The 16,593-nt window shown below is 32.0% G+C and overlaps 1 protein-coding gene across 1 annotated transcript in view; it reads right to left on the bottom strand.

Moving 5' to 3' along the window:
* LOC148312071 (thyroid transcription factor 1-like) overlaps positions 1–16,593 on the bottom strand; it is a 77,134-nt gene that overhangs the window by 35,222 nt on the left and 25,319 nt on the right. The window contains exon 4 of the mRNA XM_088277857.1: positions 5,360–5,455. Coding sequence (XP_088133983.1) covers positions 5,360–5,455 — 96 coding nt within the window. The remainder of the gene's footprint in view (positions 1–5,359; positions 5,456–16,593) is intronic.

Here is a 16,593-nt window from a genome sequence, read left to right on the forward strand (position 1 = left end):
AACGGAGTTGAGGTTTCGGTCCCCCATTTTACTCTATAAATGAGATTTTCGTTCCAGTTTTTTAACATGCATTTCGTCGTAGGACATTCAATTGATTTTTGTATTTTTTCTTCCAAAATGTGATGTACTACTGTATCATATGCTTTCCTGAGATCCATAAAACAGGCATATACTGGCGTATTTCGGCGCACATATATATTTATAGTATTTTTAACAGCGAAGACAGCTGTGTCCGTTCCCGATCCTTTTTTAAAACCAAATTGGTTGTCGGTCGTTTTTAGGTTTTCAACAGCTTTCTCCATCATTATGTTTTCTATGGTTTTTGCCGCCATGGTGGAAATCGCTATTGGCCTGTAATTTTCTTTTTCTGTTAAATTTCCCATAGGATTTTTTGCAATAGGTATAATTATTGACGTACACAGAGACTCAGGTATGAACGAGTGCCGGAACATTGCTGTGAAAGCTAGCGCCCACAGTACGTGTATTCTCGCGCTAGCATATCTAAGGTACTCAGCACAAATTTCGTCTCCTCCGGCGGCTTTATTACATTTCAGTGACCTAATGGCAGTCTGGATTTCCTTCACTTGTATAATGCAGGGACTCAGTGGATGCATATTGTTAGCATTATTATTGTAAATATTACAATTTTCCGCACTTCCTGTTTTCTCATACATTGAACTGAAGTGGGCTTTCCATAGTTCGCTGATTTTTCCGTCACCCGTTATGTTATCAATTTCTGTGGGTCTTGTAGCTTTGGACGATCTCATTTTATTTGTTTGTTTCCAGAACATTTTGAAATCAGCAGTAAGCATATTCTTTGCCAATATATCGGCTTGTATCTGTTTTTTATTCTTCACCACCGTGCGTAGATTTGTTTTGAAAATACTTCGCGTTTCCGCTCTCCTCTGGGCAACTGGTCCTGTAGACGGTTTTCCCTCTATGAGCCACGCTTTGAAGGCATTTCGTGCATTAATATGGCTTTGTTTTACTTGCTCATTCCATCCTGGAATGTTTCCTGAATTTTGTTTTCCGCTTTTGGGCCCCCCTGCATTCACTTTAAATGTAAGTTGTGCGGCATTTCGCATAGCTTTTATCGTACTTTCGTAAAATTCTTTAATAATGAATTTATGATGTGGGTTTATACACTGTTCACATGTTAAAGCTTCGTAAGGAATTATTATTTTCTTAAAGAGCGACTCTGTCTTATCGTGGTATTTCTTCAGTTGTATTTGACTGTATTTGTTCCAATTAATTTTTTCCTCATTTATTTGAGTATTACTTTTAGATGTATATTTACACTTCATCTCCACTTGTATGTGTAGTGGAAAATGGTCGGACATCTGTTGGTTGTCGTCAATATGGATATTTGTGATCCGCTGTTCGAGCGTACTGGATATTATACAATGGTCCAACCAAGAGGTAGTATTATGCGCCTCACTGAAGAACGTAAAGGAGCTGATGTCGAGTTTTTTCACGTCATAGATACTATACTCGTTTTCCTGAGAAAAGGCATCTAATTCCTCCATGAATCTACTGTGTATGGGCGCATTGAAATCTCCCATACAAATTAACTCATTCACTTGAGTTTCATCTACGATAGCTGTAACTCGGCTCAAGATGTCCACAAAGACAGGCAGGTTTTCGTTGCAACATACTGGCATATAAACATTTACCAATAGAGTGACTCCGTGGCTATGTTGTATGGTTATTGCCGCCATCCGATCGTCACCACATTCGATAATAGTTACATTAGCAATTTGCTTCCTTACCAGTATGGCTACGCCTCCGTGTGGTCTTCCCTGGATTATTTCCTCGGAAGAGTTCATTGCTGATGTTCCAGTGGCCAGAAAACTCCTCGTGGATACTATTCAGGAAGTTTAAGTCGTCCTTCATCAACCAGGTTTCTTGTAGGAGAAGAATGTCAACATTGTTGCAAATTTCGTGTATACCCGGTGCTATGCGATGTACTGATTTACAGTTGTAGGAACATATTCTAATGGAATTGTTCATGATGAAATATTAGTTTTTTTTTTCGCTATAAAAAAATCGTCGTACAAAAGAGTACTGTGGCCAAATATCTCCGTTTAGTGTGGTACTATACATGGATTCAGGAACTCCTATTTTAAAAGTCTTATAATCACCCGATTTTGTTTGTAACTCCTCACATTTATGAACGTCCACATCTTTTGTTTTCAGAAAGTCAATGATCATCTCACAATTCGTTTCTAGACTTAATCTCGATACCACTAAATATTTAACATTTTCTATTGCCTTAAGCCCAGACGAGACATTACTGCCTCGTATGGCGTTTTTATTTTTGACTTTTGGGCGTTTATTATCGTTATTATTGGAGTTATTTTTACTCTTTGCATTTTTAACGATTGTCCACTGGCTAGAAGATTCAGTAATATTATTTACATTTTGAGTTTTGTTTTTAGTGACATCTGTCAATTCATTTCCAACTATTTCGCTATAGAGCGTTGGTGGCTTTGGGTCGCTGTTCACAGATGGCGTTATCTCTTTGTTCGGTATGAATTTTTCATGCTGTCTCCTACCTACATTATGGTGGTCGTTTACGTTATGTTGACGTTTAATTTCTGCCACTTCACATTTCAGAGATTGGATCGATTCCGAATTCTTTGGCGTTTCAATGTTTAACTTATGGATTTCGTTCTTAAGATATGTTAACTCTCTAAGTAGAGAACTCACATCGATATAGTCAAACGTGATGGGAGGCAGTCTATTGATGTTTAGCACAGCGAATTTGGGCAGAGTATCTGGGTCTGTCTCTCTCAGAATTTTAATAATATCGTTGATATTACGTTTCTTCTTACCTTCGCCCACTCTTCTGGTTTGTGCAGCAGGCACGTAGGTTATTAAGATTGCCTTTGCGGCATCTATTTCGTCTTCCTTGAAGAATTCACAAAGTTGGCACAAACTGACTTCGTCCATAACATCCATTTTCTGCTGGATAAAGGCCAACACCTCGTTCACCACAATTCCACAAGAACATCGCGACGTCTTGTCGTTCATTTTCATGTAATTGTTTTTGTTTTTACTCGTAAAAATAACTTTTATTTATTGATTTCGCGGGACGATAAAATAATACGTGTTGTGTACGCCATCTACCGATCGATATATATATCTCTATGAAATTGTTCTTTTGTATTTTCAATTGCCTTTAATTTTCGAGGACAAAATCCTCAAAATTAATGTATGTTAGAAAGTAAAATTACCAATATATGTATGTATTACAGATTGATTGAAATCCCAAAATATTATCAAGGTCATCCATAGCCAATAACGAGATAGAAACTTTCTAAATTCAAAATAGCACCTTGCCAGATAAAAATAGATGATTTTTTTCAAATACATATTTAGACATTTTTATTATATTATTCAAATTATATACACAAACACGGGCATGATGCAATTGAATAAACACGGAGGAGGTTTTTCAATATTAGTAATTTCACCATTGAAATTAAATGTCAACGAGACGTCCACTTGAAGTGCAGCAATGGTGACAGCTTCCTAACTAGGTACCTTACTCAATATGCTGCCAGTCTGTGCTCGTGAATCGACAAAAATCAGCATCATGCAAGAGAAAAGTGTGATTTGTTCATATGCTTGTCATACGCTAGTTAAAAATATTTTTAACATTATAATTAAAATGTAACTCTGTTTTAAAATCACTATAAATATTTTATTATAACTTATTATAATGTCTACCGGTTTCGAAGCTAACCGCTTCTTTATCAAGACTGATTAATTACTTGATAAGTCTTGATAAAGAAGCGGTTAGCTTCGAAACCGGTAGACATTATAATTAAGTTGTAATAAAATATTTTTCGTGATTTTAAAACAAAGTTACATTTTGATTTACCTTATTAACCACACAATATTTATAAATAAACCAACCTAATTAAATTATTCAAATGTGAATTATAAAATGGAAAATCACAAAGTTAGTGCTTCAAACATAAATTATATTATTAAATGGCTTTTCGGCTTCGTAACAATGATCAATCAAATATTTGAAATTTCGTTATCAAATGACAATTAATAAAATGTTTCTTTTCGTATGAAAAAGATGATAAAATATGAAATATTGATAAAAATTGCATTTTTACTATAGTGATCGGTTTATTTTGAATAAGTATGAAACAGGTTACCTTATGTAAAGAATAACAAAAATATTAATGTAAAAATGTAGTAACAATACAATTAAATTAGTATGTCACAGAATTATTTTCACAGTAAAGTACTTGGCTGTCCAAACTCAAAACACAGTAAGGGACATTTTTTTGTAGCACATCCAAAAATGCAAAAAACGAACCTTCAAAAAAATGTCTCTTACTGTGTTTTAAGTTTGGACAGCCGTACTGTTGGGAATACTTTATAGATGGTGTATAGAGGATTGCATCACATAAACGCAGTGTTATCTCGATCGTTAACACATGAAGGATAGGTAATCAGCATTTCGCTTCAGGTCCAGGGTAATATTGAGTAAATATTAGATTGAAAAATCACTTATATTTATTTGAACCCCCCCCCCCTGGGAGTAGAACCCGGGACCTGTAGTACGGTAGGCAAGCGTGCTGACCATTACACAATAAAATTAACTTATTTTCCAATGCTTTCAAAAGTTATAGTTTATCTTTATTAAAATTATAACGTGTTAAAAAATATTGTCATAATATTGTCAAAGAGTAGGTACCTACTTTTAATGTTATAGTACAATGCTTACGAAAAAGGATGTACCTGTTCGCTAAATGATGCGTATTTGATGACAACTTGAATTTTACATTAAGTACCTACCTGGTTGTTTCCGAACTGACAGTAAATACACCACTGAGTATTCATATTTGCATAGATCTTATATGAGAATTTACATTGTTAGAACTTCATGAATGTTTACTTCGTAGTTAAGTGCGTAACTAGTAATTTTATTTCACAATCACGCAAATTAATAACAAATTACTCGTATTAATAAAACAATTGTTTTTACAATGTGTTTTGGAGGGAAAATGACCTACACTTAAGATTATACCTGAAAAAATAATGAAAAACACATTTTTTATGTGATGAAAAATACAAAACACAAAAACAGCCATTTGGATCATAATTAAAGCTCAATCGTGGTTAAAACTGGATCACATTTGTGCGAAATTGACTTATTTAATACCATATATCTATTTAAAAAGTAAAACGAACTTTTTGTTAAACATTATTTTGAGTATTATGTACTTAACATTCTAGAAATGTCAAAAATGTATGATTATAGGATTGTAAATAATATTGCTGAATTTGAACCCTTGATTCATTACATATATTATGTATAAGTAATTTGTCTTACCTGCGTGGGGGTAAGGTGTATAAGGGATGCAAGGTGCTCTCTTTCGGGAGCAGATAGGTATTTTTGTTGTTTAAACCGCCTCTCCAATTCGTAGACCTGCAAAAAAAACATAAATATTATTATGACGAATGCAAAAGAATGATTTTTATTATAATTGTGATCCTCGACCAAATTGAACTACATTTATAATTCTTCTATAATTCCCGCACGTCGTTTATCGATAGCTTTGTAATTCAACAAATACATTAATATAAAATGTAGCCCCGTTCTAGTGCTTGTATTCATTGTCGTATTATCCTCACTAAAATGACTTTACACTAAAATGAAATACACTATAATAAAAGACACTATAATGAAATGCGTTCAGCTTTTATTGGCCAGAAATAATTAAAATTAAACAAAATAGAAATCAAATTTTCAATCATAACACAAACCAATCCACGATGCGATGTTTGTTAAACAAACAAAAGTATGTACAGAGAAAGTGTAATATTTCTTTTTAAGTTATCAACGTAGTGTCCATAACTTTTATTTTAAGAAATGTTCAATACTTTTTTTCTGTAATTTTAAAATCCTGATAATACGGATAGAAGCAATGGACCCCAAACAAAATAAAATATATTATAAAACACTAAGTTAAAAGAAGTAGATATTTAAGCATAGCCTTTTTAATTGCATTTTACTCAAAAACCCGATATGATGACTCAAAACCAAGTATAGCATTCAACGTAGAATGGTCGGTTTACATAAGTGTAGGTATCAGATTTAAACATATTTTCCTAAAGTGACAATTTGTAGGGTTATAATTTTTCTAGCTTTTTGAGATTTTTCACTCAAAGATTAATTCAATATAACACTGCCATTATATGATGCAGTGCCCTATGCACCGTCGGATGCAAATGAGGGTTTGAAGAGGAGAATGAATTTTTCTAGCAGTGAATATATTTTTCCGCCCTTCGTACATTCAATTTCCTAAAACAAATTATATTTACGTCCATAAAAAATGAATAGACAATATTTATAATTTAATCGACATGGTATTTAATTAGGGGAGCGCTACCATTAACCAGCGAGTAGGTACTTTTAGCGTGATATATACCTACCTGTCTATGTACATTGCACACTGGGGTGTATTTGACTTACTGGCAGCACTTAGCCTCTCGGTGTATCATGGCGGGAATGGAATTCCGAAATTAAGCCGACTCGGCGTTTGGGAGTCGGTTTCTAAGCAAACAGCAGCGGGCCATGAATATATTAAAATGGAGATTATTTGCCTCAAGAAAGTGGGTACCAGCGAGTGTGTAGGTACCAATTTAAGATGAATTTGCGCTGATGAATTTTGAACGGGAAAGCCCGTGAATGTATAATCTCTAGCGTTGTAAAAATAAAATCTATAGTTTAGTATATAGTTTTCCGTGTGATTTTTAGGTAACTTTAAAAAATTGTTTTAACGATTTTAAATTTGAAATGACATTGACATTTGTCCAATGAATAGTCCAATGTGTAAAAGAATTTCTTGAAGAAATTCATATAAATTGGTGATTTTATAAACTAATTTATGATTTTCTTTTACTATTTCTTATTTTAAATTTTTACGTAATATTTATTAATTTTTATAATTTTACTCGTTTTCCACCGATTTTTCTGATTTGAAATAATTAAATTTCGAATCACTCGGTGTTCACAGTAATTTTTTTAATTTGTATATGAGATTTTTGTTTATATAATTAATATATATGTAATTGAATGCAAGTAACATGACCTATTTACAAACATTTATAAATAAAAATAATGAACAAATAAATTTGACCTAATGATTTAATTCGGAAAATGTATTTCGGAAAACGGAATATTTACCGTAATGTAATCTTATGTCAAAAGTATAAATATAATACATTTACAAAGTATTCACAAAATTCACGTTAATATTTGACCTAGTAACAAAAATGGATGAGGGTAGAATTCAGGGAGTGAGGATCGGTTTTTTTAATGGAGTTTACATAAAATACTAAAGCAATTGCTTAGATTGATAAAGTACTCTATAGATACAATACAATAATTTATAGTAGGCTGCATGGATATTCGATAATGGACAGAATAGTGAGCGTGATAAAGTGTATAAAGTGTTCATTTAAGCCAGCCAATGCCGATTGGTTCGCTTTGTGAATGGCCAGATTTTTATGAAGACTTCGTATGAAAAGATGCTTCGTTCTGCCGAAATAACTCGTACAAATGAAAAAATACGTTTGTTTTGATATTAATAATCTTCTTCTTTTTCAAACCCTTATACGCACCCCAATGGTGCATAGGGCAGTGCATCATATAAACACAGTGATTTCTTGATCGTGAAAACAGATGAAGGAAAGGTAATCAGCCCTCCGCTTCTGGTACCAGTCCAAGGTTATATTGAATAAATATTAGATTTAAAAAATCATTTATAAATATAAATATTACGATTCAAAGGGGGGTTCAAATAAATATTTGAACCCCCCTTTGAATCGAACCTAGGACCTCCAGAACGGTAGCCGAGCGTACTGACCATTATTACACTACGAAGTTGGACATATATATTTATACATATCGTAGTCGTACAGGAGAAAGTGACCAACTGACAAAACGTAAAATGTTCAGGAGGGCCATTCAAATCACTTTTGCTTGGCAAGAAAATAAACATCAATGCAGGAAGTCATTTTCAACAAGTCAGTATATTATACTTCCAAGTTTAAAATCCTTTGGAATTTTTTCAGGGCAATATTAAGCTAGTAAGATATTAAATAGTCAATGATCACGTTTTTGTAAAAAATGCACTTGGTCACTTTCTCCCGTATGACTACGATATGTTAATAATATCTATATAAAATATTGCGGACTGCACAATCGGCATATTGGCGATGTGACTGTGTGCGGTAGTGAGCGGGGGAAGGGGTACCTAGTAGGTACTGTAAACAGGGGCGGCTCTGGGCTCTGTTTGCCCAGCACTCGACTAGAGCGCTCGCCTCCCCTAATACACCCTCCCCTCCCCTACCCCCACCCCGCCACCGCAGGGAGGGACGATGATAGATAAATACGGAAAACCTTTTTTTAGAAACGTGATAAACTGATATATGCCGGTATTCTGTGATCCTATTAATAGTCTGACCTTGTAACGAAAAATCTATATAAAAAATTAGATTTTTTTATTTGATTTATTTTGTTTTATTGCGTACCTACCTTTTGATGAATATTCAATAAAATAAAATTACATTATCTGCTGACCTTATTTTCCTTTTTAAATTTTTTAATAATTATGTAGATTGCCCAGAGCTTTTATAACTTATCAATTTTAGAAACAATTTTTTTTTCAAAATCCCTAAAATGCATACCGAATCATACCAAGATTCATTTTTAAATTGAGCCTGCGATATGTGCAATGTAATGCTTAATGAAATAGACATCAACAATGTTTATTTTAAAACGTTTAAGAGAAATATCGTTGATGTCTATTTAACTATTTGAGTATTTGATAAAGAAATGTAAGTTATAATATTATATAGTTTTAGATTTATGTTGTCGACTGACACTTCGTGATGGAATTACATTTTTAATATATTATTAGATTAAAACCAATATTTTTAGCTTTTCCACTTTATTTTTATTTGACCAGCGACCGGGTTTCGTCGTTACCGACATGATCAAACTGGTGGGAGGCTATACAAATTGTTATGTTATATATAAAACAAGGCAGGAGTTGATAACCATGATTTGAAAATTAAATTAATTTCGACCATTAAAAATTAAATTAATTTCTCAACAAAATTATATCAAATTATGGTTATCAACTCCTGCCTTGTTTTATATATAGCATAACAATTTGTATAGCCTCCCACCAGTCTGATGATGTCGGTAACGACGAAACCCGGTCGCTGGTCAAATAAAAATAAAGTGGAAAATCTAAAAATATTGGTTTTAATCTAATAATATATTAAAAATGTAATTCCATCACGAACTGTCAGTGGATAGTATAAATCTATAACTATATATACGGCTATATATGGTATCAAACGTTTTGATCAATATCACTAGTCCGTCTTTGGTCGGTTGGAAGAAATTGCTTTTTAGCAATAAGCCCGCCAATGTACTTTTTATTTTCTGTACATGAAGTTTAAATAAATATATAACTTAACATATGTACCTAGGTACATTTAAGAAAAATCTCGGCAATAAATCGGTTAACATTATAAAAGTAATTTGATCTCTCCTGCGCACGGTTTATCCGAATTTTTCCAAACCCGAACAGGACACAGACCCAAGTAGTTCGGATTTCCATAGTTTTATTGTAAATGGTAGTCAAACTTTTTTATTTATACACCACGGGTCTTACAAATATTTGAAACATCACGTGTTTATTTTTTATTAAAATTATATGATGGTATTAAATAAAAATAAGTTCAACAACTAATTTCTGTGTGCGTATTTCCAAGCCTCTCGACCTTGATAAGTGTGTGTTTTTATGTGATTCCATGAATTAATGATTTATAAAAAAAAGATGAAGTAATTTATTTCCTTTCGATTAGAGATCACGCTAACCTTCAGGTGCCATAGTTCATTCATCACGTATCAAACAGGATTTTGGTTCATTACAATAACAATTGAAACTTTTAATCAAATTCGAATCTAATAGTAACTACGCATCATGTATTGATATCATACATACATATTTGATCGCTTCGATGAATAGTTGGATAATATTTTTATTTTATATGATTGTAATTAGTGAATGATTATAGTAGATATAACCACATGTTAACAACATTTTGAGTGTGTCCAAATACTTGTTCACAAAATCTGGATTATCTCCAATTACAGGAGTTATTTTCATATTATTTTTAGACATCTCATCAAAGATGAAGAAGAATATGGAAGTCTGGGTATTTACGGGGCTTACGACCGTCATAGGCTGGTTTAAGTGATCACTTTACACACGTGTAACATTCACCTTTTCTACCCATTATTGACAACCACACTACTCAAATTCTTGGAAGTTCTATATATATGAACCAATTTAGAAACCTTGTTCATGAATCACTAAAACTTCACTAGAGACATAATTATAATCCGGGATTCGGATCTCACATACTAATATAAGAATTTCTGCTTAATAAAAAGCTTCTTTACATCTCACCAATAGATGTCTCTAGTGAAGTTTTAGTGATTCATGAACAAGGTTTCTAAATTGGTTCATATATATAGAACTTCCAAGAATTTGAGTAGTGTGGTTGTCAATAATGGGTAGAATTGGTGAATGTTACACGTGTGTAAAGTGATCACTTAAACCAGCCTATGACGGTCGTAAGCCCCGTAAATACCCAGACTTCCATATTCTTCTTCATCTTTGATGAGATGTCAAAAAATAATAACCACATGTTAATTATTTACGTATTTCTTCTGCTTGATTCGGATTATTTTTATAAACTCAGTTGTAATAGTAGAAATTTACTTGTTACTGTTGTTATCACAAATATCGATAGCAGTACGGCTGTCCAAACTCAAAACACAGTAAGGGACATTTTTTTGTAGTACGATTTTTTTTGCAGTAGATTCTACTTAGTCCAAAAATGCAAAAAAATCGTACTTCAAAAAAATGTCCCTTACTGTGTTTTAAGTTTGGACAGCCGAATAGCGATGCTAGTTATATAGAGAGCAGTGTTCCGCATTTTTTTTCTATTCTAGGTACACCTACCAAATTAAGAAATTACAGAGGTGCATATTTACCATTTTATGGTAAAACATTTAACATGTTATGTTTAATGCGAAATGTGAGCCTACTTAACTGAGCACGGGCAATCAAAATTTGGAGCAATTGTGTTATTTTCACAAAACTAGACTTTTTTCCGCGGCACACCAACTAATCACCACAGTACACCAGTGTGCCGCGGCACACACTTTGCGGAACAATGATATGAGAGTAACATAACCTGCTAAAAACAAGGGAATAACACTAACTTCCACACATAATTAATTATCAGAGATATTAATTATACATGGACATTTATAAGTACCGATATCATCACAGCATGTTTGACAAATGGAAAATGCAGTATGTCCGCCTCAAAGGAATCATATCAAATAAAGTGTGGAACAAAAAGCATCATCTGATTTTCTTTTGCGTTAACATTTGTTTTAGGAAAAATTCATTTAATTTTTGACTGATTATGTATGTAATGGTACTTCATAAACATAATTGTGTCTCTCAAAATAAAGAATTATTAATAATAATTAAGAATAATTGACGTAGCCGCTGAGATGAAAATGTGCCTCGTTGTACATGATCAATTTCGATGGAAAATCATCCATCAAACTGGCAAATTTTTGTGCACAAACATTATCAGAATATAGCGCATTTTTGAGGCGTTTAGCGACACAACGTTATTCATTATAAATTTTGCACGTATTTACTTTACGAATGTCAAAAGCAAATCGACATACAATGTCATTTGCCAAAATTAAAGCACTTTCCAATAGTGATACTTATTGCTCCACCTATATAAGATTTTTCACCACAATATTTATTTAATATATACCTGTAGATCAGGGCTCATCATCTTTCTTTCATATATTCAACGATCAAGACAACACTGTTTATAAAGATAACAGTTTTACATCATAAATAACAATATCTATTCATATACCACGTGTTCAGAAATTTAGGCACACATAATTAAGTTTTAGATACTTTTATTCCTAGTTACTAATTACAAGTTGAAAATAATAAAATATGTTTAATAATAACATACTCAAAACACTCGCGCTGTGATAACACAAAGAAAGGCTTATTTTTTCACAAAACTGACATAATTTCGCCATCTTGGTTTTCCTCTGTCGCACTCTGTTTTATCGGCCGAACACTTCTTAATTTAAAAAAATATAGAAATAAATTATTTACACACACATATAAACATATAAAGCATAGGGAAGGTATATCGCTCACTCCTTTCAAGAACGTCTTAATTAATATGTCAAAAAACTTGATTTTTCAGGAGATCGTTTTTAAAGTTTATAAATATAATAAAATGTATTAAAATAAATATCAAACCACTTATTAAACTTTTTACTGCAAAAATCAAAATGCAAAAACAACACTTTCTGTCCTGTAGCGGGTACATATTAAGTTTAAAATATGCATCTTTTGCTGGGATATAGTACATTTTCTGGGCATTCCGAAAACATGCACAACTGAAAATGTACGATTTTTGATATATGACGTTGTTGAAAGGAGTGAGTGATATGTAAAAAATACATCAATTGAAATTGAATCTTTCTTGAATTCATTTTGCGTTTGGCGGGAATTGAACCCGCGACGCCAGTTTCGCAGTCGAGCGTCTACCCAACTACGCCACAGCGCCTGTCAATATATACAGTATTTATATATAAATCAGAGAATATTATGTGGTCATTCACGTGGAAGCTTGTGGTAAGTTCAATAACTCCCGTTTAATAATAAAGCTCATTAGCTGTTCAAATACACGGAAGCCGAAGACTAGATCGTACCAGTACGATAAGTGGTATTTAATTTTCACATGGGTATATATAGACGAATAAATATCATAATAGGTAAGTAAACAATGTACATAATATATTAAAAACATAATAATAAAAAAATTAACCCGAAGTTAAACGCAAAAAATACTGGAAAAGAAAAATGTGCCCTCAAGGGCCTTGTACCACTCTGCGGTAGTTTATCCTACATGAGCTTGTACGAGTCAAGTATGCACCCACTTTTTCACTACTACCTCACGTCATCTGTATCTCTTCATATATTTTTCAGCACAGGGCCCTTTAATCTGGAGCACAGGCCTATTACATTGGTGCGCAGAGCACTGCATCGTCCTTTTGTTAATTACATGAAAGCCGCCCAGCGCTGCCTTCATTAAATTAACACTATTAAATATATAGAGACGTGAAAAATATTTGATAGGATATAATTGATGAAAAAAAAAACTAAAAGTAAGTAAAAGAGCTCAGAGTGTAGGATTTTACTTTGATACGGAAAAAAACTTTTTGTAAATAAAGATATCATTAATGGGTAGAGCACCCGGGTTGCATACCCGTACTATTAGTTATTCACTTCTTCACTTCAAACCCTTAACCGCACCTCAATGGTGCATAGGGCACTGCATAATATAAATGCAGTGTTATCTTGATCGTTAACACATGAAGGAAAGGTGATCAGCCCTCTGCTTCAGGTTCCCAGTCAAGGGTAATATTGAAAAAATATTACAGTGAAAAAAATCACTTATATGTATTTGACCCCACCTGGGAATCGAACCCGGGACCTCCGGTACGGTAGGCGAGCTCGCTGACCATTACACTACGGAAGCGGACACCATTACTAGCTACTGCTAATGTGTACGAGTCCCTTGACAAATTGACGAACATACCAAAAAACAAATGACTTTTGGCAGTAGATAAAGTTTTCATTCTGCTTTTGATTCTCCTGTAAATTTTAGTATATGAAGTTGTGACGTTTTTAAAAAAACATAATTCATTTACAATCCAAAAGGCATTGTGTGTATTTCACTTCAATCTTTTTAATGCCACTTAGCTACCGTCTCTTAGATTAATAAGTAATAATTAATCATGATATTTGTTTATATAGACCCCAGGTCATCTGTTGACATTCCGCAGCGGAAATCTCGAAGCTAGTCGCTCTGTTTGCTTCTCTTGTGATAAAACAAATGAAAAGAGTATTACTGGAACGTAGGTACCTACTCAATATTAAGTACACACATTTCATTGTATTAACCTGTGTTAACCCTAGACCACGCGTCTTGTTTCAATTCACCTTAATACGGGACTATCGTAAAATGTACGACAATAAGAAAAACTCATATTACCAAAAAAGTTTAATAAAACATTTCAAAATAAGTGTAACATGTTTTTAGGGATCTTTTTATAAAATATGAACATAAAATTTGTCGGGTTGTGGTCCCGCGGTTAGTGTCGCGGACTCTTAAGTCAGAGTTTCTCTTTCTTGTTCTACCACAATTTGATACCTATTTCTAATAATGAACCGCTTAGGCTCACAGAAATAGTATGAAATTAAAATATTTGTGTAAATAATAAAAAAACACAACAATATTTATCTTTAAAAATATATATATATATATATATATATATATATATATATATATTCCTTCTTATACATTAAAATGTCCGTCGTAAATATAACGAATGTCCCGTAATCTAGGGTTAAGTTAGGAATATCATAAGAACCTATTTGCTGGCTTCAAGTAAATAGAAAAAACTGTACTTAGATGTTTGAAAAAAATATAGTTTCAGTGAGATTTAAATGATATTTGATAACGTTTATACTTTTTTTAATAAATAAAAAAAATAGGTTTTAAAAATAGGTTTGAAATAAAATAATAAACTTTTTTTTGAAAATATGAACACGGATTCGATACAAATAAACAATACAATACAAAAAACTAAATGTCTTTATTGTTGTCACTTTTGAAGTTTGCTGTTTTATTTATAATCAACTTATATACAAAAATGCGTACAATGTAGTTATTTATATATATATATATATATATATATATATATATATATATATATATATATATATATATATATATATATATATATACATATATACATATATATATACATATATACATACATATATACATATATATATATATATATATATATATATATATATATATATATATATATATATATATATATATATATACATATATATATATATATATATATATATATATATATATACATATATATATATATATATATATATATATATATATATATATATATATATATATATATATATATATATATATATATATATATATATATATATATATATATATATATATATATATATATGACGTGATTATCATGGCCGCTAAAAAAAATTTACATGCATTTAAGTATGTATAATATATATATTATTAACAGAACGTTTCTAATATTTTACATTTTATCGCATATTTCGTCCGTTACATCTGGAGTTCGTTAAATAGAGTTCCGTTATATGGAGGTTTTAGTGTAATTGGTACACGATTATATGGTAGCCGCCACTGCCAATAATTATTTCCAGTAAACCAGCTTTTACTGTGATCTCCATATTGGAATAGTAAAGGTTAGCAGGACCAGGAGAGCAGGAGAGCAGGAGGGACAGAGGGGTATACATGCTTCTGCACTCTGGCGGTAGCATTAGTAAACAGGTGTGTGTACTAACATTTAACATTAATACCGTAAAGCGGTGTCTCTCTCTGTTTACAGATTGGATTGTTGTAATATTTAACATGGCGCACGATCATCGGGCGAATGCTTTGATATTATTTGTGAAGCAGGTCTCACAAAAGCGCATAACGTCCCGATATTTGCATTCATCATACGTCATACCTAGTTTGTACCAATTTTATTAACTTTGAGCCTCGATATTCAAACAACGATCATACTTTTGTACAGTCATTGTGAATTCATCAAAGAATAAAACGTAATTTTTCAAATAGGACCTAACTATCAATCAAAATCATTTAAATTAGCAATATTATTAAACTCATTAACTCGAAAAACGAAAAAAAAAAACGGTATAAATTTAAATTAATTATTAAAAATCCATTTGGGTAAAAATATCGGAGATCAAAGAGCTCGGAGATCATCCACAGAAGTCGGCATAGTAAGAACGCCATTTTAGATAAGAAACTTCAGTACTTTTCTATTAGATACATACATAAAATATATAAGAATCTACTAATAATCAATTTTACATGTTTCGACAAGAACCTTGTCATCATCAGGGTTAAACACTCGTTTAACCCAAATTGATGATGATGATGACAAAGTTCTTGTCGAAACCGGTTGGAGAAAAAATGTACCAATAAAAAGTGGTTAAAAACAAAGTAGATTTATTTTATAAAGTTTATAAAATGTGCCACATGTTTTCCATGGAAGTAGCGTTGAATTTAGATGTTTCTTATTGTTATCTCATGGTCTGTATATCATAATATCAAACTGTAATTTAGTTCTGTTTCACACATGACAACATTTTCTAAAAATTAGTTGCAACGAAATATGAAAATATTGTAAAAACTTCGATGGTTTTATTTAATTTAAGATTCATATTGAGGCCATACTAAAATATTTTTACAGCAAAAGTAAATATTTTCCCCGGTTTAAAAAAAAGCCTTTGAAATTTTTACTGTGTAAACACTGGAATTACC

This window comes from Brachycentrus maculatus, unplaced genomic scaffold, assembly GCF_059751285.1.
Source record: "Brachycentrus maculatus isolate JH-2025_06_01 unplaced genomic scaffold, ASM5975128v1 h1tg000050l, whole genome shotgun sequence".
In the NCBI taxonomy this organism is placed as follows: Eukaryota; Metazoa; Arthropoda; class Insecta; order Trichoptera; family Brachycentridae; genus Brachycentrus; species Brachycentrus maculatus.